Source organism: Morone saxatilis, unplaced genomic scaffold (genome assembly GCF_004916995.1).
Source record: "Morone saxatilis isolate NCDOM2014 unplaced genomic scaffold, NCSU_SB_2.0 Contig15, whole genome shotgun sequence".
In the NCBI taxonomy this organism is placed as follows: domain Eukaryota; kingdom Metazoa; phylum Chordata; class Actinopteri; family Moronidae; genus Morone; species Morone saxatilis.
Genome location: NW_023339707.1, coordinates 21,589,236 through 21,615,691, shown reverse-complemented (window position 1 = coordinate 21,615,691; position 26,456 = coordinate 21,589,236). Strand labels below are relative to the sequence as shown.

Below are 26,456 nucleotides of genomic sequence, written 5' to 3'. Positions count from 1 at the left end.
GTTCATTATTAATTACTCCGTGTTGATAGTCGGTAGGAATGCTGAAACAGCTTTAGTCGCATGATAGTACAGCTATGCACCCAACCTCCTGTCATGATTAATTTCTGAGCCAATCAATATTCTAAGCAGATTGGAAATAGGCGAATGGGTGAGAGAGAGAGAGAGAGACAGACCACCAACCCTGTGAGGACAAACTTGCAAGAAGCAGAGCATGCAGAAAAAGCTCCGCAAGACAACAGTGCAGCAGCTCGGCTGGTTTTGAGGCTACAGAAGCAGCACAGCTTGTTGGGGATTACAATGATTGCCACAACTCAACAAAACATGACCACGGAGCTGGTATGTGTGTGTTTTTTTTAAAAATTGTTTTATCTCTATACTTAGTTTTCTTCACATTCAGAGCACTGAGTGTGTGTGTATAGGAGTGTGTGTGCGTGAGTGTGTGTTTCTGCTCTGTTAGGGGAGATTCATTGAGTGCAGCGGGGGATTCCTCATGTATGACCACAAAAGGATGACTATCGATTAGTGTTGTAGTCATTTCACCCATTCAGACTTCAATATCTATCTCCTGGACAGGCTTTGACTCTGTGTACTGCGGTGCAGGCTGGTGTGGTTACACAACGTCCAGCGCCCCTCACTCTTATTGTCTTTCTGTCCCATGCAGACTTTTATAGCATAATATCTGCAGTCTACTGTTACAGATGTAAGAATTTGTCCCAGCAGACTGTCCCTTCCAGCCTGGACCTGCACAGTGACAATGGGGCTCAAACCTGCAGCCTGCACTGTATGATTGATTATCCCTCTGCTGGGTTGGTATATTGTCAATGAACAAAGACTATGAACAAACATCTTCTGTTTTTTCCTCACACACACTGCACTTAGTTAAAATACCCTTAATGCTTTGTAAAATGATTATTTATGCACCCCCTCCCATTCAATTATAACATGCACATCAGCTCCAGTGTGACTTTTTATGGTTCATTTCAAAGACAGTTCGCTTCTGTTTATGTGTCAGAAGCAACTTGTGAGCAAACACTTTCATGTATTACAAGGAGATTACATTAATTATACACTACGTGAATTAAAGATTCACTAATGCTTTTAACATATTAAAGTGTGTAGAATTGTATCAGTGGTTTAATGTAATATAAATGATGGTGATAAATTATTGCATCAGATTAGTCATGTCACTGGTTTTACATTTTCATTTCAATGGGATTTACATGACTAATATTTACGGAATCACAAATATGCATTGTTTCTTTCTTTGAATAAAACTTTCTCATGCTGCATCAGTCATTGTCCGGGGGAAAAAAAATATTTTCCTCTGGTTAATCTGTTTTTTTACAGTGCAGTGCAACAATTTAAACCCTTGCCAAGTCAACTAATTAACAGGTCTCATCAAACTGTCACCCTTCGTGGAAAAGAGCTTCAATCATGATATCATTAGTACACAGCTGGCCTGGTGGAGAAAGTGTTTGTGAGATAGAGGAGCAGGTAAATTATTTAGTTAAATAAATTGTGTTTAATTGGTATGTGATATGAGCATAGTGATGTTTGACATTACACCAACCTTTAGTTCTTTTACTCACATACTAATGTGATCGAACTTGTGTGAAGCATCTGTGCGATAATCCTGCAGCATTGTTGTCTCCTTGAGAGGGCCACACAAGGCAGCGGGGCTTATGGACAATCCATTACCTGCGAATGTCGCAACGTTTCATGCCCACAGTCTTTAATCAATATGTTTTACATACCAAAGCAATTAATGAGGCAAACCTGTGTTACATATTGTCATGTTTGCCTTTGCGTGTTGGTGAGAAGATGCAATGGTTTAAGGGATAATGTGGGTTGCTGCTTGAGTCATATCTTTGCGTGTCACAATATTAGACACACCATGATACAGAAGGAGCAAAGAGCATTAAGGAGTTGATGTAAATGAGTTGTAATACTGCTTTTTGTCATATCTAAATACTTAAGCAATATCCCAATTGCATGCCGGAAAAACATAATGCTTTGGTTCTGGTTCAGTTAATCCCAGCATTAATGAAGAAAATAAGTGATTTAATTAGTTTTTTCAAAGGCGGCATTGTTTTAACATTCATCCTCAACACTGAAAATGTGACATTATGACACAGTGTATTCTTATTGTGTATACCGTGAGCATATTATAAGCATATTATTCACTGATAGAGTATTTCTGTCTCAACCCAGTGGAAAATGACACATTCTTTCTCATATTTTATTACTATATATCATGTCACCGACAGCTCTCCCACACGTGTTTTATTACTGATGGTGCTTGTTTCCTCAGGCAGGAACTCGGTTCCTGTGAGTGGCTGGACATGCTGAGAAAAAGCTCCCTCATACAGGACCCTTTTGTACAGTAATTTTCTTATGCGTGATGGGAAGCATGAAAAGAATAAGACAGTAGGGCAGCCTTGCAGCAGTAGAGGCTCAAGCGGCAGGTCTTTCATTTCGCAAAAGGCTTGTGCATTGTTTGGCAATAGCCTCGAGGGCAAAAAAATCATCCCAGTTAGTCCCATATGGTGTCTATACCACCTACTGCTTTTTTTTAAGATAAGAAACGCAAAGGGAGAAACAGTGGCGCAGTGAGTAGGAGCACAGAAATTCCTCTGGATGTGATGAAAGACAGCCAAGATATGAATCAATACTGAGCTGTAGTATCTCATTACTACAGCACGTTGGTTACTATTTATTCCAAACACGCTAAAGTTACAGCCTGCTCTGATGATGACCTTTATTTTAAAAGAGGCACTGAGAGAAATTGACATGGTAATACATACGTGGGTTACTCGCTAATCTACAGCTTTCCCATGTGAGCAATTACAGTGAATCATTAAAATCAGGAGCATATAGGCTATAGTGAATGCTGTATGTGTCTGCCAGTAGATCTCAACCCTTTTTATAGTGGTGGTTATTTCATTGATGGCTCAGCCAATGTCATGTGAGTAATAAACATCATTGCCCGATGTTAAAGGGGGGTTTAAAATCCAGAACCCGATCCAAAAACAGCCTGCATTGGTTCCCTCATTCCTTTGCATGTAATTTACTGTCAGATTCTCCATGCCTCAAAGACAGAGAAGATAGAGGTCTCCTGAGCCTAATTTATAAATCTTAGCAGCGCCTGGATTCTGCTCAACCTAGTTGTGTTGCAGAGTGAGTAATTGTGTGGTGTGGCTTGCTTTTTTAGTGTGCAAACTCAATCAATACAGTGGGAATAGTTTGATTGTGTGTACGGTGCTCTGAGGAAAAAAAGGAGCCAGTTAGCTGCAGTCAGTTTGTGTGCAGTTTAATAAATGGTTCCAGTCTGATAAGTATTTTTAAGTTGAAATGACAGAAAGGTCAGAATAGGTGTTGGGGGTGTCATACTTTGCAAGAACCAGTGCTCAACAGGAGGGCGTCTATCTAAAAGTCTCCTTTATGGCTGTATTCCCACTATTAATTGTTTCCCCCTGGACCTTGTACAGCTGTACACTTATCGATTCTCTCATTTGGTCGAGTGAAAATTCCCTTAGCTCCCTGGCAAACACGAGAGCTCTCTCTCTCCTCTAATGCAATTCTGTATGGTTTGCCAAAAAAAATCCTCAAGGGGATTCCTTCAGGAGAGCTACCCATAAACATAAAGACCTTTGATTTGCATTCACGCACCCTTTGGTGTTTGACTGACACTTCATGGATTTCTCCTCCAACTCCCGTGGGATCACGCAGGCTGAATAAAACAGATGGCCCACTTAGAAAAGGTCTATGTGTGATTCATTTTTGATGTGGCTCAGCTGAAAAACCTGCTATAAAGATATATTTGCTTGTCCATCAAGGTCCCTGACTGAAATAAGCCCGGTCTGTCATGCATCGCATCTCCTCATCAGTTCACCTGTGCCAGCAGTTTATGCTGCATTAGATTCCCTCATGCATTGTGACCAGCAGCCAGTCGGCACCAGCAGCATTGTCGGTGTTCACTCTGGGGATTCTGCTCAGCGCATCTGTACCTCATTTGCAAGTGTGACAAAACTCCTTATTCGCCCAAATGAGGGATTCTCCCGGTCTGTCTTAACAACGATGCAACCTTAATTTGAAGTACGGTCTTATGTCGGGCTCAGGGGAATGATAGGAGCTATGCATTCCATTAAGAGGATGTTTGAGCTCTCATGTTGCACACAGTAATTAGAGGGAGGACTTGGAAATGAAAACACAGTGTGATGGAATCAGTCAAGTGGAGGAATTTAATTTTAAATGTTCCTTTCTACTATGAGATCCTGGAACTACTATGTAATTCCTTATAATTTGTTTTATGATATGTAACCATAACACTTAACCATTGCTATTCATAGTTTTTATACAACATACCCCCAGTTTGTTGCCAAGGAGATTCAGTTCTCAGTTTTTTGAATGTATAACAGTTCAGTCAAACGGAAAATGCTGAAGATGCAGTATTATTCAGTATTCACTGTATACTCCAAAAAGTCTTCATCGACTTCTGTAGGTTTCTTTATCTGATGGAAGGATAATGGTGGTTCACTGAGATATTGTGTACCGAGAGGGCAGGCGAATGAGATAAAACAGAGTGTAAGAAAGGCCAGTAGATACAGAGCTTTGGACATCAATCACCCAGCTCTGGCCTGCACTGAGTGCTCAAACATCACTTAAAAGTTGTCCCTGCAGGTGCAACCGGTAGTGGTTTTAATTTGAACATGTTATGATACTGCAGGAGCCACGAGATCTATTAAAGATGAGACCTTGGCAGGAGTTCTGTGCTGGCAACCGGTGGAGATTGAGCAGACCGTGTAGGTCTTCCATTCATCTCGGGTATAAAGTAACTCTGCTTGCTTACAATAAAGGGTGAACATTTCTGAAAAGGGAAGTTAAAAATAAATGTGTATCGAGGACTTTTATCCTGACGAGAAACCCCACTGCTTCTGGTTTAGCTGCATTGACCTTTAATCTTCAGTTCCTGCAGAATTCTTCTTTTTTTTTTTTTCATTTTATGAAATTGGGTTTTTAAGACATTTTGACTCCTGTTATGTAAGTACATTGTCTGTTTTCAGCACTTTAATACGCCATGAGCCAGGGGCTGTAAGTCAGATGGTCAAGGGAGGTAAATAACTGTATGTTTGGGGAAAAGCAGTGCTAGGTGGGGTTTTAATGCTAGTGTGGCCAAAAGCACAGAATTAGGGACAGCTGGTGTCTCCCTGGGAGCACGGAGGAGCAGCAATCTGTCGTCCAGTGAACCACGTAGATGCCCTCCTTCCGCTGCCTGCCTGCCCCTGGCCTGGAGGAAGGTGACCGGGGACAGGCGAGGCAGTGAGAGTTAAGCCAAAGGGGTGGTCAGCCATAATGAAGGCTGAATTTTATAGCAGCTCTATGATTGAACTCTCACACTCCAGCAGCCATGTGGCTCCAGAGGTGCCAGCCACTCATTATGAGGGAGTGGAGGGCAGCCTGGGAACGGCACACAATTGTGTTTAATTGTGACTGATTCTGATGCCGGCCTATTCAATCAGTTCCCCCGATCGCATACAGAGGGTATACAAGGACTTGAGGCTAAACTTGAAGTTTTGCTCTATTATTCATCGTATAGTTATATAGTCCCATCTACTTCTTATTTTTATTGCCTCGTTAACAGGCTGTTGAATAAATCCTGATCCACCAAAGGAGATGAAGTAGGTAACATTTTCCTATAAAGGCACATTGTGATTTCAGGCACTACACATTTCATCGTAACTTCACCCACCCCCTTGTTTTTTAGCAAACCACATGGCTCATCAGTCATGTAACAGGTGAAATGAGGCGATGGTGAAGAAAAATTATGGTGTGGGCCAAAACGACTGCTGGAATTAAAGTCTGATCTCTCATATGCAACAATTTCATGCAATTTTCATATGGAAAATTAGTGTAATTCAGCTAGGTCTGTGTGATGCAGGAGACTGGTCTCAATTCCTCTGAGGCTCACTGTACTAATATGCCTGTTGGGGAAAAATTTCTGTGAGACTATGGAAATGAGGCAGCACTAATGTCCTTCTCTTTAGCTGTGCCCGCATTCAGCACTGTGTTTGTGTGTGTTCTCGTCATATCAGGACCTGGGGAGTTCAGACGGTCCCCCGCGGAACTGGAAGGGCATAGGAATTGCCATGGTGGTGATTGTGGCTGTTATGTCTCTGGTCATTCTCTCCGTCATCCTCCTCTCGCCTGGTAAGAAGAGCTGTTTGGAAGAGTAAAAAAGCAATGAAGTAGAGAGAGGAGTTGTGATATGGGGAATTAAAGGAGCAGTTTGACATTTTGGGAATAATGCTTGTTCGCTTTGTGGTGGAGAGTCAACTGAGATTGATGCCACTCTCATGTCTGTAGGGTTTATATGAAGCTACTGCCAGGTACTGGTTAGCTTAGCTTAGCACAAAGACTGGAAACAGGGGGAATCAGCTAGCCTGGCTCTGTCCTAAAATAATATCCTTCTACCAGCACCTCTAAAGCTCACTAATTAAGACGTTATATCTTCTTTGTTTTATCTGTACAAAAACCACAATATAATAACGACCATTCACCATTTGATGGAGGCGGCCCAACAAATGGCATCACCTCGCAGAAGCCTTATCCTTCCACAAAGCTTAATGGGAGCATAAATCTGGCCATGTCTCTCCATTTTCATGATGATCAGGCTAATCTTCTTTGCCCTGGTGGCTTCACAAAAGTGCATGCTAACACTGCTTGCAAACAAGGTGATAAGAGATTCCCTGTCATCTGTGTCTGCGGTTTTCTCCCGATGCTTAATTGGCAAATGGTTAATCATCAAAATAGTTGGAAAATAGACTGGAGTCCTTATGTAACCGTTCTCCTTAATACACCCTGTAAAACAGTAAATTGTCGTTCTTACACTTCTGTTTTACAGATTAAACAAACAAGAGTAGATTATAGAGGTGCTGGTAGAACAGATTTAAGTAATTGTCTGGAAGCAGAGACCAGGGTCGCCGTTTCCCACCTGCTGCTTCCAGTCTTCATGCTAAGGGCTACTGACTGTAGCATTATATTTTAATTTACAGATATGAGAGAGGTATCCAGCAGTATCATCTAACTCTCCGCCAGAAACAAAATATTTCCTAAAAAGTTGAACATTTGCTTCAAAGGGAGGCATAATGTGGGTTGCAAATGTTTCAAACAACAGCGATTTTCAAAATGCACATAATGAATCCAAGACCAAAGCAGAATTAGGTCAGGCTCTGCTTTCCTCTAAACAGGACAGACTTTTTGATGAACTAATTAACGCTGTCTCCTCTCCTCTAAAGATGAATCACACTTGTTACTCCGTTCCCATCTCACCATGGAGGATCTGGAGAGTGAAGACTTTAAAGTTCATGACCCCTCTGTGGCATGGTTGAACGGTAAGGACCCCTGTTCTGACTCACAAATTACCCCTGACTGACAAAGTGCTCATCGCAGTTTAAAATCACTTTAATGATCTCACCTGAAAATCGAGCCACAGGGTTTGCAGACCTTGCTACCGCCTCTGCCTCTGTGGGTTTAAGTCGTCACTATAACAAAGGATCCTCTTCCCTGAACTGTCTTAACCCTGTCAGAAAACGAAGTGGCCCTCCGCACCAGAGAAGGACATGTCCTGTCGTTCAGCCTCAACAGCAACCTCACCACGACTCTTCTGGACAACAGCTCCCTGGTGAGTTACAGTTTATGAGAACAGAGGACAGATTTCAGTATTGATTGGCTCATATCCACAGACAGCTGGATAAATTGACTGGCCAAAAGAGAGGGGATGCCTCCAGATTGAGAAAGAGAAGCTGTAGATTCCCACTGTTCCACATCCCACAGCTGAGACAAAAAAAGATTTGGCAGAGTGACAGTATCAGCTCATTTCCCCCCAATCTGGCTGCTCTGTGAGCCCTCAACATGTGCCTTCAAAGAGAATTTTCCAAGCAAGGGTATCATTTTGAACACCGCCTCTGCACGACACTGACAGACTTATATGGGTCATCAGCGAGGAGCTTAGAGAAGGGGTTGTGTTGTCAGGTTGAGAGGAAGTCTCTCTTTGGCGTTGTGATATGGTTTGTTATCTCTGCTGCTGTAGCTAATTCTAGAAAAATATAGTTTCTTGTGTGAATACCAAGACACACATGGGGATTTGCCTGAATAAATGAATTGCTGATACAATTTTAGCTAAGTATATTGTCAAACATTGACATTCACATTTTGTATCAGACATTTTGTCATCATAAATTGTATATAGGCTTCTGTAATTTTCTATTGCATGATTGTCAGCCCTGGGAGAGGGATCCCTCCTCTGCTCTTCCTGAGGTTTCTTCCAATTTTTTCCTGTTAAAAGGGGTTTTCCTTTGATTGAGAGTCTAAGGACAGAGAGAATCATTTGATTATTTTGGGCTATATAAATACAATTTGACTTGACTTGACTTTGTACGAATCCCTAAGGGGATGGTAACTTTTGAGATTAAAATTCACGTAAAATTTTTGTGTGTAGCTCTTCTCTCAAGAGCAGAGTTACAAAGTGATTCACAGTTAGAAAAATAAGATGATAAAAAGCATCTGTAGAAATATTTAAATCAAAGACAAGCAAAAAATAATGAATAATAGGAACAAATTGGGGCAAGGAACCTTTCATAAAATGCCTTTTGAGCATAATCAGGTTTTGAGATGAGATTTAAAACACTCAACAACGTTTTAGCTCTTTTCACTACATGACTAACACATGTCACTAAAAAGGCAAGGTCTGCTTTCATACATCGTCATTTAATGTGTTGCTTGGTAGGCAAGTCATGTTCACTTTTGGCACAACAATGGAAAACATGGTGCTAATATTGTTACACACAATACTGATCTGATCCCCAGAGGGAGGCAGCAAAAGCTCCGTGACCACGTGTCTTAAATGACCGGAGAGTCCTAGTGGACCTATCAGCTGCTCACTAATGTATGGTGGATTCAAATAATGCCTCATCAGTAGATGAGAAGGATTTTGAATTCTGAGTTTTAGTTTGCAAATATGCAGCAGAATTTAGAAATTATTTGTAATCATGCTAGAACAATATGATGTATTACAATAGTGGAGACATAATGAGACAAAAGAATGGCAGATATGTTCAAGCTGGTGGAAAGATAAAAAGGGGTGTAATCTGTTTCTTAATTGAAATTAAGAGGACTATTTAACTGAGGAGTTTCACCTCATTGTTTAGCTGTATGGCCCGCAACTTTACTGTTTTGGTTGGCTCCCCTCATCTAAGCATCGTTTTCAGCTGCAGCAGGCAGCTGTTATCAGTTAAAGAGCTCTAAATACACACTGTGCACTACCTGCTCAGCACAGAGACACAGTTTGTGACTAGCTGGTGAACATAATGGAACATTTAGCAGCAAAAGAGCCAGATATTTCCCTAAGGAGTTGGTCAAATTGGCAGAGGCCAAAAACAAGCTAAAAGAGAGTGAATATTGGACTTACATTCATGAGTTGGACAAAAACAGGACTCCAACTGAATGACCAGGTTGCTCAGTGTCTGGTTCAACTTTAAAGGTGATGATATGTCAGTGATGTGTTTTCAGTTTGTTTCTACTGCCTTAAGTGGCCAAATAAAACAATTATTACAGATTTAAGACAATTATGTAAAACAACCAGATTTGAAGGCTCCCCAGGCTTCACAAATACATAAAGCTGCAGTTCATCAGCATAGCAGTGATAAGAGATGCAGAGATAATGTGCCCTAAAGGGCTTGTGTAAAGGGAGAATAAGCTAGATCCCAGGATTAACTCTTGAGAAACTCCAGATGTCAGACTATACAGTTTGTCAGTAACAGATACAAAGAAGTTACATTCATACTCCAACCCATTTTATCTGCAGGGAAACAGATGGAAGCTCCTGACATGCTTCTTCCTTTTCTATTCTACAGGACCTGACCACTACTAAATTCCAAGTGTCTGCAGATAAGAGGTTTGTCCTCTTGGCGTATAACATTCGACCGGTAAGTTTTCTTTGACTGCCAAGTTTACTTGGCATTCATTTATTCCAGAAAAGCAGCGTCGAGCTCCAGAATACATCCAGGGCCATAAATTATCCACGAATATCAAAGACAAGCTGTTACCACTCACACACCTCCACATGTCTGGGAGGCCACTAGTGGCTGCGAAACAAAAGTGACATGCATCCTAATAAGAGCTCCAAAGAAACAACAGAAAGGAGGTTGAGGAGAAGGTGTGTGTGTGTGTGTGTGTGTGTGTGTGTGCTGATTGTGCTACTGCAGCAGTCTTTAGCTCTACAACACGGACCGCCAAATGACTGGGATAACATATGGGGAGTTGAATATTTAAACGGGCTGGTGGTGGAAGGTGCATGGGTTGAAGAAAGCTTAGAGTCAGTGTTCAGTGTGAAGTGGATAGCGCGGGGGGGAAGGGAAGATCAAGGAGACGAAGAGGAAAGTTGGAACGGCTGTAATGAAATCGCTGTGCTAGTTCAGTGGAGAATTTTAATGAGAAGCCGACGAGAATCACAATCGCAGGTGGTTTCAGATAAGTCTTGGGGCAGACACAAAACACAGACTGTTTGCTCCTTTTATTTAAACACCACATAGCTTAGTGTCTCCACCGCCTCCACCACCCCGCCGCCCGTCTCACTCTGCAAATACCCGCATCATTAATAAACAGTTGAGTCGCTCCTCAAAGGGCAGGCAAGTTGTGTAATGTGCAAGTAATCGGCAAGGGAAGAAAACAGAATTAGGAGGAAATGAAAGCCCTCAGCACATTTTCCCCATATTTTTATTAAACATCTGAAAGCAGATTTTGCTGCTCTCTTGCACTCTCAACTCTCAGTCTCTTCTATCTCTCTGGGTTTCCTTTAGAGATCTGCTCTTGCTTAAATCACCACGTATCATATTTTCTATGTGTGGAGGGGGTGAGAAAGAATGAGCCTGTTGCTGTGTTACAGCATTCATCATAAATACAGTGCATCCATTGTAACTGAATTATTGAGCGGTTTACATACATCCAATCAGTTTTCAAATATCTCTGTGGAGAAAAGAGCTCAGATCTTTAGCCCAGTTTGTGGGTTGCTTTGGTTGATTCATGCAATGTCATTAGCATACTTCCTTTGATGTCAGCAGGAATGGTCTATTCTCATCTGTATGCTCCGTTTGTATTCACACTAGAAGAAATCAGGGACAGTGGGCACGCCACCTGAAATCGTTTATATTAAAAAATGGATATGTGATGTATGTGTGAGGATGGTTGGCATTTTTTGTGCCTGGGGGCTATTGCCACTCTCCCCTTCTTTCTAGTTCCCTCCTTCTCTCGCCCGCGTCATCTTCCTCACTCTCTCTCTCTTTCTTCTGTCTATCTCTGGGGGGGATTTGTGCTGACTGAAGCAGTTTGCGCCAGGCACCAGCTTTGCTGTTTGGAAGAGGAGCGGCACGCTGCTGAGAGTGGCAGGGAACGAGAGATAAAAAACAGAGAGAGCTGTGGGGAAAGCCAATTGCAATGGAGGGGGGCAGGATGGGTTATGCACCATTTGCCCTTAGATACACTGCCCAGTTGAAATCAATCAGAATGGTTATCAAAGAATGACAGAGATGCTAAAGGAAGAAAGCTACAGTACAGAGAAATGGATGAGCAGGCTGTGGGTAAAGTGAAAAGGCTTCTCTGGGTTTTGTATTAACTCTGGAGGCTTTAGGGAGGGCTTTGTGCCTTGTGGGTGAAAATAAATGGATTTTGATAAGAGGGTATACATAGTGAGTTAGGGATTTGGCCACATAGGAACAAGAGAAAGCAGATCTCCTAGAGGAAAATGTCTTTCCTCAAAGGTTGTTTGAATTAAACAGGGTTGTGTGCAAGGAAGGAGGAAAGGAGAACGAGAAGACCTACATATTTTTCAAAGAGTGATGGCGAAATAGTCTAGAGGAGATGGAGGTCTCTGGGATTGATGAGTAGAGGCAAATGGACCAGTACCTGCCAAGACAGAGCCGTTTAAGGACAAATAACATGCCAAGGGAGTCGTGTCTGCACTCTGCAGCAAACGCTGATGGGTGCTGGTATCAAAGGCAGCGCATTGTGGGGCTGCAAAGAACAGCTTGTGATGCAGGAACAATGTTGAGATGGAAGGATGCTATTATCTCTGTATCCCAGTGTCTGTGTTCATGCAAAGGATGTTGTAATCTCTATACATTTCCTTTGTCCCATTATCCCACGCCATCTTCTCAGTGTTTAATCTGTGCGTTGTGCCCCCACCCCGTTTGGTGACATGGATTGGGGAGGGGGGTGGGCAGTAACAGGGGGGTGAGGAGCAGAGCGATCTGGAGGATTTATGATATGGTTCTGGCAGCCACATTAGAATTCACTCTGCTTCTCGGAGACAGTAGCTCTCACTGTCTCTGTCTGTTTATCACACAGACGCACCATAACGTACAGCCTCTGCAACCGGTTTCATAATTTTAAATCATGGCTAGGATCTCTGGGTTCCTTAACAAATCATAAACAGCTGATTGAACATGGTGCTCATGGCAATGCTGCCCCCCTTGGTCTCGAAGAGTGATACTCCCTCTAACTCAAGATCAGTCCTTGTTGTGTGTCGAGCTCCCATCAACTCTGGCTGTCAGCTACTGCCTCTCCCCTCTCTGCATCCTTTCCTCCCTTCCTGTCTTTGTTTCTTTCTCTCTATCCCTCCCCTATTTTTTCCTTTAGTGTTCCACCAATTCATTTCTGCCCCTTCCTGTTCTCGCAGTCATTTTCTGTTGTAATGCAGCTCTTTTTCCCGTTCGCCCTGTTGCCACTCTTGCTCAGACTTTACACCGCAATCGGTGCTAAATTCATTTAGATAAACCTTAGAATTTATTTTCACTCCTTTATTCCTACAGCTTTACCTCTGCGTCACTTCATCCATGAATTTTCAAAACAACAGACAAACAAGACAGAGGAGAAATCCAATTTCATTGCTAAGTGTGCTGTATAGAGGATGTGACATTTAATTTCGTTAGGGACTGTTTTTTCCAGGAGGCTCGGGCTGTTAAAGGCCAGAGGGCAAATAGCCTGCTTGAGAAAAAAAAGAATGGTACAAATCAATATATTACTTAGAATTCATCAGGTAAGGCTGTGATCAGTTGCGGTTAACACATACACATCCACGCATTCATCGATTCTGGTCTCTTCGTGTTCTTCAGCATGTTAATCTAATTAATCATCAAGCTTTTGATGCTTGTGTCAGGGTTGTGACAGAGTTGCCAGCCACAATAGATCTCAGGGAGAAGAATATTAGCTGTAATGATGCTGTTTCATAAATGTGTCCGTTTCAGTTTCTGTACTTTCCTTTTGTGTTGTCTCTTTTACTCTCCCTTAAGGGTCTCCATGATTAAAATTCCTGTTATTCAGATATTACACAATAATGATGTAATGTGGAGGAAATGGCTGTAAGTGCTGCTAATAAATTATGTCTACAATACTAAGCTATGACTGATCAATCAAAGCAATATTAAAATCAGTGTGAAATTACCTCACATACAGATACTTACAGTGTGCAGCACTTTGCCACTACATATTTTTTAGGCGAGAGAATAACATTCAATTGCATTAAACTATTATTAATACAATATTTTAGGCTTCCTTGAACATGTCCCTTTTTAATTTTGTAGAATAATGTTTTTTTTGCTGCCCTTTGATAACAGCAATAAGCTACTTGTAGCTCTGCATTGCAGTGATTTCAGACAAAATTAGTGAATGGAAACAGAGCTTCCAGTTGCTTATTGCTTAATTTTAGGGTTGACCTTGGCAGTGTCCTTCATAACCTTTGCTTCATTTGCATTTAACTTTCTTTATACATGTGTATGAGCATGTGTGAGCACTAAAATATGTGTGTGGCAGACCTGTGTGCATGATATCCTCTACCTCTTTTCAGGTGTTCTCTCAGTCCTTCACAGCCTCCTATGCTATCTACACTGTGGCTAATGGGTAGGTAGAATCATGAATGCTAATGCATGGGCTGCACTGGGCATGAGCGTTACCAATGCAAGCAGACCTGCGGATTGAAAAACGTCCCCCCGAGTGTGTTTCATCGAATCAGAACCTCATGTTTCTGTCAGCCATGCATTCATTCGTCAGTGTTCTTTCCAGGTTCCATATCGCAACGTGAGCTTTGTACTGTACTCCAGATTTCACTGCCTGAGATTCATATTCAGCATTATATCAGTGGGAAAACTCATAGGAATGGTTCTTAAAAAGGGTTTCAAGAGGACCTGCAGATTCGATATTTGCCTGAGTATGCCTTGGAGGAAAATGTTTGCTTGTCCTGAAAGAGGAAAAACGGCTAGAAATATGGAAAATGAAATTATTGCACTCTTGCATGAACCAACCCTGTTCTCTGTTTTGTTTTCCTTCTCTGCATCTTGCTCTTTTGTCTTTACAGTACAGCATCTCTTCCTCAAGCAGAGCTCAAGGCCTGGGCATGGATGAACCTCTGAGGGCTTTCAACAGGATGCTCGTCTATAACGGAGGGCTTATGTTTGCGTTTTTTGTGTGTGTTCCAGGGATCTGCAGGAACTTAACCCTCCAGAGAGTGAGAGGGCAGTGATACATTACGCTTCCTGGGGACCTCAGGGGAACCAGCTGGTAAGCCAGGCATTTACCTGATCAGTGTATCACCTGAGATCTGCCCCAACTATACCTGAAGATATGAGGATATACTATAAAGATTAGACAGTCTATAATGATACAGTCTATTTATGAATGGAGCCTCCATTTGACATAATTTTCATAGTGATAATGTCAGTGGAATCACGTCTTTGTCATTATGAAATGAACTAGCTTAGAGGTTATTGAAGTGACCGTGTTGCTATAATGGGGTTGTTTTTTACGCTCATAATGTAATTCATATACCTTCCCTGTAATGTAATTGGCCCTTGCTGCTATGTTGGTGCTCATCTGCAGCATATTAACTGGCAAGCAAAGATATATTGGCTCTCACTTGTGTGTGTGTGTGTGCTGGCCGATGATTCATTTAGTCTTGGATGGCGTCCGACGCTCGATTCAGGCAGCCAGCAATGAAGCCTGCAACCGTACTGTCTTTGATAATGGATTGGTACTGTCTCTCTGTGCTGCTCATGCCAGGCCTATGTGTTTGACGGCGATATCTACTACAAGCCGAGTGTGACCAGCAAACCTTTACGTCTCACAACCGCTGACCTGGAGCAAAATGTGGTGAACGGGCTCTCTGACTGGACTTATGAAGGTATAATATATTCCAGCTTCCACCAGAAATGTTTCCCACTTTGACCATAGAGGGACAAATCTGTAAAACCAAGTTGACAACAATGATTGTGAGTAACAAGTGTATGTGTTGACAGTAACAACTTACATTGTGTTTTAAAACAGAGGAAGTGCTCTTGACATATGTTGCCCACTGGTGGTCTATGGACGGGGCACGGCTGGCATACCTCACCATCAACAACTCTGCCACACCTGTGATGGAAATACCTCACTTCTTAGGTGGTCTCTACCCGTCCAATGTTCTCTTCCCCTACCCCAAGGTAAAAAATGGATGTGAACAAAAGTCTATAGCCAGACTAGCGGCTCAGTAAGCTGTACTGAGGCTCAAGGGGTGCTTGGAGCTGAATGCTAATGTCAGCATGCTTCTGCTGTCTAGCAGGTGTAAATTTGACCATGTTCACTTTATTACTGTACTTTTTGTTCAGGTATTTGGTCAGAAACTAAAGTATTACAATTCATCCTGATGGGAACATGGGTGTCTGAACCAAATGTCATGGCAATGCATCCAATTACCAGTCAACCTCATCGTAGCGCTAGAGAAAAAATAAGGGGATCACCAAAGTCATTAGGATTCATTCTCTGGGAACCATGAATGTCTATAATAATTTTAAAGAAGAATAGTTGAGACATTACACTTTGAACCAAAGTTGTGGACCAACAGACTTTGACATTGCCACTAGTTTGGCTAAAAAGATTTGCCAAAATGTAAATTTAAAGGATCGTTATGTTTGATTAAGTGTCATCTAGCAGTGTATTTGCAGATTACATTACTACTTACAGATTAGATAACTCCCTCGCTTCACCTTCCCCTTTCAAGTGCGAAGGAGAAACTACAGTGGCAATGAAACAAGTGAGAAATCTAGAACCAGTGTTAGGATTGTCTCTTCCGGGCTGCTGTACAAACATGGACCGTGACCTGTTTACACTGGAATCTGATATGGTCCACATTTAAAAAAAAATGTGAACAGCCTAACAAAATAAATCTGAATTGAGCGCTACACTTATATCTGTATGTCAAATACTCCATAGGTATCATGACACAATGGATCTTTAACATTTTTATTTAGTTAATTTAATCTTTTAAAGCTTTTTTTCTTTTCTTGTCTTGCTCACAGGCTGGCTCAAGTATCCCATCAGTCAGTCTGTTTGTGGTGAATCTGTATGGTCCGGCTCACACTCTGGAGATGATGCCTCCTGACTCCCTCAGGGTCAGGTAGTATGTCTTTGTGAATGTAAAAACAGAATAAATCATGAATACTTTAGACACCACCTGTCAGAAATGATCACACGTCCAAGAATCACCTCTCCTCCTGCTTCTTTCTTTTCCATTCCATTGCACCACTTTCCAATCCTAACCCCGTGTATCATTTTCTGCATCGCCTCTTCAGAGACAGCTACATCTCCATGGTGACTTGGATCAGCAGCACCCGCCTCGCAGTTCGTTGGCTGAATCGTGCCCAGAACCAATCAGTGCTCTGCGTGTGCGAGGCCACCACAGGGGCATGCTCAGAGGTGAGTGGTCATCAGTCGTTCCACATTAGTAATCCGAGCGGCCCCCGCTGCAATATAGAGCTTTAATAGAATTTTGGCTTATTTTACTCTGTGTTGGGAGTTGGGATTGATTTCCTTAAGCTCTCAAATGTTTACTCACTGGATTAATATTTAAGGTCATTTGCTGCATGAGAAGAATTTTCAGTGATGTGTTGCAGTATTTTATTGCTTGTTGCCTTCCTGTAAATCCTCACAGATTGTAGTAATGCATTGCCAATATTTTATTATTGCTATTTAATAATGAATACACATAATAAGCTTTATTTATACAATGCTACTTAAATCAGCTTTCAGATGTGGATTTAAGTGAATTTTAAATGGCGTGACTAATAAACTACTTTATATTGTGTGATTTTTAATCAACAGAAACACAAAATGGCAATGGACATAATGCAAAACCAACGGCAGGTATGTATCGCTCATGTTTCAGCCTGTTTACATCTATTTATCACTACCATCTTCATTTTCACTCAGTGCTTTTCTTCAACAGGATGTGCCGTTGTTCTCAGCAGACGGCTCTGTGTTTTATACAATCCTGCCAGCAAAACAGGGCGCTCGTGGAGAGTTTCACCACATTGCCGGTCTTTCAGCCCAGGTCAGTTTGAGGGCAGTTAACTTTCATTCCCTCGTGTCATCCTCGAATAGTTTTGGACAAAATTGGCCATTAACATTTCAGCAAGGGTCATATAAAACAGTTTGATTACAGATTTCAGCGTCACAGACCTTAAAGTCCAATTTGCTTGCAATGTCCTGCTCTTCTCTTATTATTGAAGCAGTTTTTTCACATTTGTTTTCTCCCTAATTACCTTAACAACACTTTTATTTAAGGAGGCATTTCACTCTTCATTATTTTAATGGTGTTTTGCCCTTTACATTATTGAATGAATTCATTTCAGTTCACTTCAATTTAACAAACTATTCATCCTCAGTGGGGCAAATAAAAATGTTTTTCTAGAAACATAGTTTATACAGAGGAGAATGGCTTCTTATACTTAATTCTCAATAAAGAATTAAGTTAAAATTGTTGAAGAAATGAGGCTCTCCAGAGGAAACCCTCTGGCGATTTCTTCATTTTGGGGAAATTGCCAATAAAAGGGCATGTGTTTTTCATAGTTGTTGGTTAGTCTCACACCTTTGGGCTTATGCATACAATTACTGACTTAGGATCAAATACAATGTTGGTGCTTCTGCGTCTCCCTAACTTCAGTCCCCACGTCAAAATAAACAATGATTTTAAAAATTATTTTTTCGAACTCTCGCTGTAGCCATCAGTGCCCTCATTTGGTTTAACTTCATGAACCTTCATTTTTTCCCCATCCTCTGACACACACTTGCTGTATCGCTGCACCTATTTTTATTCTGTATGTGTCTGCTTCTACTTTCCTGTTTCTCTGTCTAACGCAGCCTGCCATCCCCTCTGTCCCGCCTCGCTTCTTGACATCAGGGAGCTGGGACGTCACCCTGCTCTGCGCCCTCGACGAGAAGGCTGGAAAAATGTATGTGAGACCCACATTGTGTGAGGCCGAGTTCAATCCCCCTTCAGCGCTTTTAACAGCTTGCAGCTTCTTACTATTCATCTACAAGTGACAGAGGAGTAGACTAGAATAGTGGCCATCATTAAAATTATAATTTCTTGTTGTAAGCTGAGAGTAAATTCTAGATGTGTCGGCTACTCGAGAGTAAATTCATTCGCTAGGTCAGGCTCTGGGTGGATTGTACACATAAGACTGTCTTTTAAAGAATAACTAAAAGGGCCATTTTAACATGTAGCATTGATCTCGGTTAAAAGGCCAAACGATATGGCTTTGACCCTGACTATGCTTGTGTCAATGCATTGCCACTCAAGAGGACAAAGGATTGCTTACACCAGAGCAGATTATTGCTTAAATCTGTCTTTATCCTGCTGGGGGCGGAAATCCCTCACGACCCGATTGACTGAGGTCTGAGAATCACAGAGAATCAAGGAAAGTCGATTTAGATGTAGTCAGCTGTTTGCGGTACAAAGGCACACAGGTTTATACTGCTCTTTGCCTCCAAACAATTCATTTTTGTCTCACAATAGTCTTTTAACATTGATGTAGAAGTAGGCAGCAGATTTTGATGTACATCCACTCCTCAGATGTTTTATATCACCATCACTACTGCTGCTTCACAAATTAAATGCGATACACGGATTTTGTTAACATGCAGGAATATGTAATTAAGTGTAGATTGATTCTTGACATGAATAATTGATAACCAGAATAATTATGTTGAAGTGAAAATGCCCAAAGGTGATCTGCAGTTCATTGGCTGTGATGAGGAACTTTCTGTATCTGTGGTTATTTTTTCTCCTCGTCAGATATTTCCTGAGCACAGAAGAATCCAGACAGAGCAGACACCTTTACAGGTAAGCTTGCTTCCTTGTTAAATATGGCCTAACCTTGACCACATACAAATTCTGCAATATGTATATAACAGATGCATAATTTGACAGACTCATCCCTAAGATGTCTAGTAAACTGGTCACTTGTGCTCTGTTCAGTCCAACTTTAATCCGAAGACTTGTAATTTTCTGTGTTATTGTTAACATGCAGCTATGCTAGCATGTACTTATGTATGTAGCATGTCTTGTTATTCATGTAAGATTAGAGCTGCCACCCCCTTTTTCTGTCAAATTTAACACATTCATTTAGATTAATTTAAAAAAAAAAGGTGTAAATTATATAATTTAATTATCTGTTTTGGACACGTTTTAGACGAAGTGATAGGCTCAAGTTCAATAAAAAAAGACAGGTATTTGGGAAAATGTCTGAAGATTTGGAAATAAAACAGTTTATTGATATCTAATACCACCTATTCAATGTTATGTGCCACAATAATGTCACGTTTCTGTGATTGTTTGCGATTAAATCAGCATATATCTATATATTGTGGGCGCTAGACAAAACGTCACAAAAGTTACTACAATTCATCCCGAGGGCAACATGAAAACACCATTTCCATCAACGGAGCCATGTCGCTAGAATGGCTAGAAAAGCATTCAGAAGAGTAACTGCACTCTAATGTGTTGATATGTGGATCTGTGCTGTAAATGCTTGAGGCCAAACACTGAATTGACACATTTATAAAAAATGTGCTTAATGAGCGTGGGCCTTCTATGCTGCTGAGTCACTGAGACGTATTGTCACCACTGTGATAAACACACTGGTCTGTTCCCTCATCAACCTCCTAGGTTTCATATCTTTTTATTGGCTTACATAGCTTTGGGCTTCAGGTGGTAGAACAAAATTATGGAGGAGAGACGTTGTTTAAACGTGGTCTGTGATTAATCCTGTATGAAATGTGTAAGCGGTGGAGAGCAAAGGGACCACCTAACAGAGCAATCAGTATAACAGCTTTTATGTCTAGCCTTATTGAACCCCATTTGTTTCTGAAAAGCCAACTGCCTGAATAGTTTGTCTTAAGACACTGACACTTTTCCTTAATATCTTAGAAATCAATTGACCCTCTCCTGGAGCAAATCAAACCACTTAAGACTGTCCTTTTGTTCTTATGTGTGGTCAATAACCCTCAAGTGTGGACCTGGATGGAGTGTTTCAGCGCCGGTGCATCTCCTGTAACCTCATAGATGGATGTCGCTTCTTTAAGGCTGAATTCAGCCCCAATCAAACCCATTTCACCCTCTACTGCTTAGGTAACACACACACACTAACACACACACTAACATGAAAGCTTCATGCTGCTAACACAATTAGTTTTATAATGTTGTCTTTTGAAAAATTCCCCAGGCCCAGGAATCCCTAAAGTGACAGTTCACAGTACAAAGGACCCCTCTAGTGAGTTTTACATCTGCTTGTCTGACTAATGGTTTAATCACTCACATACACACACACACACACACACACACACACACACGTACTCTCACACACACAGTCTGTCTTTTTGACTGCCTACAGAGGGCGGTATTTTCCAGCACACCAGAATGTAGATTCATTAATTTCATGCTTGTGAACACTGCCCTCTGTCTGTGGCTCTCTGTTAGAGCTGATGGACAATGATGATGAAGGAAAGCTGATGGGCTACTGTGTCTGTCTTCAAATTTAAGGATTAAAAATCTGTCACACTGGCGCTTTATCTCCTGTAGGATACGTCGTCTTGGAGGATAACAGCCCTCTATCTAAAGCTCTGGAGGACAAGAGCCTCCCTGAGACCGTGTTCAGGACGATACCAGCAGACAACCATGGTACAACAAAGAAAGCATTTTATGGTTTGACATTAGGGATACTGGCCAGACAAATAGAGTCACAAAGCACTCACAGATCACCTTCAGTGTTTCTGTCAAGCAGTCAGACTATATTAAGCTGTGAGAATGGAGATCCGGCTGCACTGAAGGGGACAAATATAGTTAAGCACCAACCAAAGCAGTAATTTCTTCTATTTGCTGATTAGGTAATTAGTGTGAGTCATGCCTGCCCCCAAGGACCAGCACCAAGTATTCTTTCAGATCGGTTGTGCACGTTTGTTCATGCTTTGTTTATATTAAAGATCCATTCTTGCATGAGGTTCTGATTTATTTCATGTTAGTAGTAGGAGTAGGGAGTAGTAGTCCCAACATGTCTATGGACAGTTGACCTTCTTCAACCCCTATTTGCTTTTTTTTTAGATCTACACCTGAAACTGTCTCTACCTCAGGGTTACGAGGCCAACCTGCACCCCCTCCTCATCATTGTGTAAGCGTCACAAGCTGAACAACAGCTAAGAGCTATTTAATGTCACCTGTTTGGCAACCTATGATCCCCAAGCCTTTCTTGTCTTTCACATCCAACAACTGTCACGGTTCTAGCTGATCCTGTTCCTCTTGTCCCTTTAGAGATGGCGTTCCTGGCAGTCAGTCAGTGACAGAGGAATTTGCCCTGGACTGGCCTCAGGTCCTCTCCGGCACACACAATGTGGCATTGGCCTGGGTGGATGGCAGGAGTGGGGTTGGTCGTGGACAGAAGACCACAGCTGTAGATCCACGCAAGCTTGGCTCACTCAGAGTCAAAGATTATCTGGGAGTTGTAGAGTCAGTACAGTTATGCAACATAACATATATACATATACATATAATAACATATATAACTGACACTGTAAGAATAATGCCTGTGAATTGGTAAACCAGCAGGATTTTTATGATATTTACGCAGGTTGTTGATGCAATTGCCTTACATTGACGATCGTCGGATGGTCCTCTATGGCAAGGTTACAGCATCATTTAAATTTGGAAACTCAGTACTACAACTGAAGCCCATTGGTTTGATTGTTAGCACTTTTCTGCTTCTCCCCACAGGCATTTGGTGGTTATTTAACTCTCAAGATGTTAGCTGCCACTGATAAGCTCTTTCAATGCACAGCCGCCGTGGCACCGATAACTGACTTCAGGCTTTATAGTGAGTTGAGACATGTCATTAATTATTCAAACATCGAGGCCATGGAGATAGTGATGAAATAGAGACACAGTTCACGTATTAGTAAAGTTATTCTTCTTTTTTCAGGTGCTGCATTCTCGGAGAGGTATCTTGGCCTTCCAGCAAAGGAGGAGCATGCATACTCGGTGGGGCTCTAAAGCTATTAAGTGTAAATATTTGGTTATTTTTTTCTTTTACTTTTCACTTTTACCCCTATCATTTTTACACCAAATTATACGTGTACACTTTTCTACGCCTACATTTTAAAACAGGCTTGTTACTTTAGGTTTTTATTATTATTATTATTATTATTATTATTATTATTATTATTATTATTTTGGTCATTGCACGCCTGCCCAACATGCTTATATCACACATGACAAATGTAACATGATGACAAAGCCAAAAACAACATAGTAATAACCTAATAATGTTCTTTATTTGTAGAACACTTTTAAAACCAACATTATAAAGTGCTTCACAAAAAATAAAATACAATACAACCCAAGTTATTAAATCATCAATTTAAAACAAAAAACAAATAAACAAGAAAAAACATTTAGGTTTAAGTAAAAAAGATACTTCCGAATTCCTCGGGCATATTGTTCTAGAGCCTCCGGGCCCTGACTGCAAATGCTGTGTAGTAAAACAAAAGAGAAGAGACTCGACCCTATTTGTCATTTCAGTTAGCTTTGCACGGGTATAAATGTCCTTCAGAGAAACCATGAGAGGACTTTTTACTCTTATACTTTTGTGTACATTTCAGAGCCTGTACTTTTTCACTTTTACTTGAGTAAAGTAATTAAGTCAATACTTCTACTTCTACTTTTACTCTAGTCTTTTTTACAGAAGTATATGTACTTCTGCTTGAGTAAAGAATATGTGTACTGTTGACACCTCTGTTGATACGCTAACAATGACAATGGTTGTGGATATACACTCAGTTGCAACTTTCTTACCACAAACTAGTGCAGTCTAATACAACAATCCTCCAATAAATGATGGTCCATGATGGTTATAAAGTGCAGGTTTTGTTGAAACTGTTTTAGAGAGGTGCTGATTAAACTTACAGCTGAATTGTATTTTGTTATACTGAGAAATGTTTCTGATATTTTGTCCACCTCATTTATGTTACTGAGAGCAGACTAAATAACAGAAACACCTCTATGTATAATGCAATACAATTCAACTGCACTGCTCCAAGACGACCATAGAGTTTAATCAACACCTCTCTAAAACAGTTTCAACAAAAACCGAACAATAAAATTTTTATGAAGGCAGAATTTATTACAGGGCTTTTGTGTCAGGCTGCGTTAGTTTCAGCTAGGTAGTTGTGCCTAATAAAGCACTCACAATGTGATGGTGTATCTTTTCAGACTGCCTCTTTGCTGGAGGAGGTTAACAAGCTGAAAGATGAGAACTTCCTTATTCTGCATGGAACTGCAGATGGTGAGATTTTGATCAATTGTATGCTGCTTAAATTTTAATTGCTTGCTTTTAATAATAATTTCTAAAACTAATTCCAATGTATCTGTGTTTGACCAAAGCGAGGGTACACTTCCAGCACAGCGCTGAGCTCCTGAACCGACTGGTGAAGGTGGAAGCCAACTACTCACTGCAGTTGTACCCAGACGAGGGCCACATCCTGAGAGAGCCGCGCAGCATCCAGCACTTCCAGCGGACAGTGGTGAACTACCTCCAAACCTGCTTGAAGCACAGCGTCCTCCTAGATCCCGTAGAGGACGATGAGGAAGAAGACGACTGAGCCCAGAGCCCCTGCCCTTCTTCTAAAAAGGACTCTCTTAGGACTGAATGCCATCTTATGCATTACCTTGGGTCGGATTACCAGGCACAAGAACACAGGAGTGGGGACCAAGCACATCAGATCACCTCCTACAACTTCTGAAAAAATTTACGTACTCTTATACCTTGTTGCACACAATTATTTTTGCTCTTATACTGTATGTTTGAGGCCCTCTTTGTTTACAGAATTCACTTGAGATGATGTGGACTTGAAGGCTACTGATTCTGCCAAAAGTTTACAAAGATTTTAAAACATGCATGTCGTAATGGCTGCATGATGTGGATTAGTTTACATTGCATCTTCTGTGTTTTGCTGGTCTAAATCTCACCCATCAGGGTTAAAAATGCAAAATCTGCCAACAGCCAGGAACACACTAGGAGGACTTTTATAAAAATCCTAATTAATGCTATGAGAAGACAAATGACTGCTGGTTTTCTATACAGAGCTCTAAGTAAACCAGCTAAGACTACAGGATCTCATTCAGACTAATGCAGATTCCAGTCATACAAATTCAAACAATTGGGACAGCAATACAAGATATTTTAATTCTAAACTCTAAGGCTACGTTCACACTGTAAGCCTAAGTGATCAGTTACGATTTATTAATCAAGATCAGTTTTTTTTAGTTTGGCTGTTCACATAATTTTTTAAATGTGGCCCATATCAGATCCCAGTGTGAACAGGTCACGGTCCTCAAGTCTCCCACATGACGAACATAGATCTAGAGTGACATAAAAGTCAAATTAATTGACCGTTCACACTGAGGTCTTCTTTTGACTTATATCTAATTTGGACTACATATGAAAGTGGCCCAAATCAGTATTGAAAAGATCAGATTGCATGTGATTTGTGCCATTCACACTGTCATGAAAGTCACATATGAGCATAAAATAAATAAATCAGATTTTGGTCATGTGTGCCCGTAGTGTGAATGTAGCCTAAGATAACACCAACTGGTTATACTGGTTTCTGTCCTGGGTAAACTCTCCACAGTATTTAAGATGTCATTGTAAAGAGTTATTTTAGGTCTTTGGTATAGTGTGTTCCTGGCTTACATAAAGTGTAATGAAACGTGGATCATTCTGAATGTGCCAAACACATTTTGTGGACTTTATCCACTGGTTTTATTAGCATTACTTTGCATTATGTGATAAAGAATGAGTATGCAACTGAGACTATTTACAGCACAAGCTCTAATTCAAGAATGATTGCAAGAACGTCTATGTAGGTCTGTCTATGTACTGTATTTGAATGTACAGTATGTTTCTGTTTTGATACATCTCAGCATTTTAATCATTTCTTGTGTATTGCAGAATTAAATTATTTCTCTGGACAAACTGTTGAGCCATTATATTACAGTCCACAGAGGTAGAGGACAGTGGGCTTGACCATCAACCAAACCATACTGGTAAACTGCATGCAGTTGGTTTAAAAAACAAATGCCCTTGAGTCTAAACAACAGGCTACAAATTTTTTCCAACAATCCTGGACAATAAAGTTTGATCTTCTTGTTTTACAGCAAAAATGTACTTTGGTTCCTTCAATAGTCATCAGGGCTGTAGTCTAACAGCTATCTGGAGGGATGATTATGAAGAAATAAAATTACCAATCATGTGCTAACATTTGGTAAACACTGACTTTGATCTGAGCAGAAGTCCTGGTGCGACACTGGCAGCAATTATTGTCTGCTATTGCTGCTGTAAAAGGCTGCAAAGATCATGTCCACTAATAGGTTCAAATCAGGTCTTGAAGAAATCCATTTATAGTCCCTGCCAACACTGATTGATTGTAAGTAACATATGCTGATACTGAATGCCAAAAATGTCACTCTAAAGACATAAAAGAGTATATATAGATGCAGCCGAGGATCACTGGCAAAAATAGTAGGCATATTTTTTCAATTGGAAATGAAGTTGTGATTAAATTCAGGTAACCAAGTCGCAGTGTCTTCATTTTAATGTTTCTTGTTGATCTTGATACCACATTTTGATGTAGTGGAGAAGTTTTAGGAGTAAAGTCCATTGTTTTGGAGCCACATGAAAGATGTCCTTTGACCCTGTGGTTCCTAACCTTGGGGTCGGGACCCCTGCTATGGGTGGCCAAAGCTTCATGGAGGAGGGGCGTGAGGCCTTTTTGATTTTAAGGCGTGTACGAAAGCTTAAAAAATATATACAGTAGGCCTATATCTCGTCGTCTGGTTCACTTCTGGGAAGAAAAGTAAATAAGTAAAGTATTATTAGTAATTGTTTGGTAAATTGTCTAATAGAATAATGGCCAAGCGTCAGGGACAAGAAAACACTGAATTTGCCAAAAGATAAAAATATAAAATATTATATGTATATATATATATATATTATATATGATTAACAGTAGCTACAGTAAACTGTGCAAATGGATGTGCAAATACA

The 26,456-nt window shown here is 40.9% G+C and overlaps 1 protein-coding gene across 1 annotated transcript; it reads left to right on the top strand.

Annotated features, from left to right (window-relative positions):
- The first annotated feature begins 196 nt into the window (after window positions 1-196).
- LOC118324751 (inactive dipeptidyl peptidase 10) lies at window positions 197-25,985 on the top strand. The gene is made up of 25 exons (XM_035657210.1): window positions 197-336; window positions 6,093-6,207; window positions 7,296-7,391; window positions 7,587-7,681; window positions 9,912-9,983; window positions 13,898-13,950; window positions 14,526-14,607; window positions 15,106-15,226; window positions 15,370-15,524; window positions 16,380-16,477; window positions 16,653-16,776; window positions 17,182-17,223; window positions 17,306-17,410; window positions 18,220-18,311; window positions 19,157-19,204; window positions 20,373-20,491; window positions 20,586-20,633; window positions 20,942-21,040; window positions 21,461-21,527; window positions 21,668-21,862; window positions 21,984-22,038; window positions 22,127-22,226; window positions 22,332-22,390; window positions 23,621-23,693; window positions 23,792-25,985. Exons 1-25 carry the CDS (start codon window positions 298-300, stop codon window positions 24,007-24,009), a joined length of 2,370 nt encoding a protein of 789 aa, XP_035513103.1. The 5' UTR covers window positions 197-297; the 3' UTR covers window positions 24,010-25,985.
- The last annotated feature ends 471 nt before the right edge of the window (window positions 25,986-26,456 follow it).

Coding starts and splice junctions, on each gene's coding strand:
- LOC118324751 (XM_035657210.1), top strand. CDS start 298: ATGATTGCCACAACTCAACAAAACATGACCACGGAGCTG. Junction 9,984..13,897: donor TGGCGTATAACATTCGACCG/GTAAGTTTTCTT, acceptor ACCTCTTTTCAG/GTGTTCTCTCAGTCCTTCAC. Junction 19,205..20,372: donor CAGAGCAGACACCTTTACAG/GTAAGCTTGCTT, acceptor ATAACCCTCAAG/TGTGGACCTGGATGGAGTGT.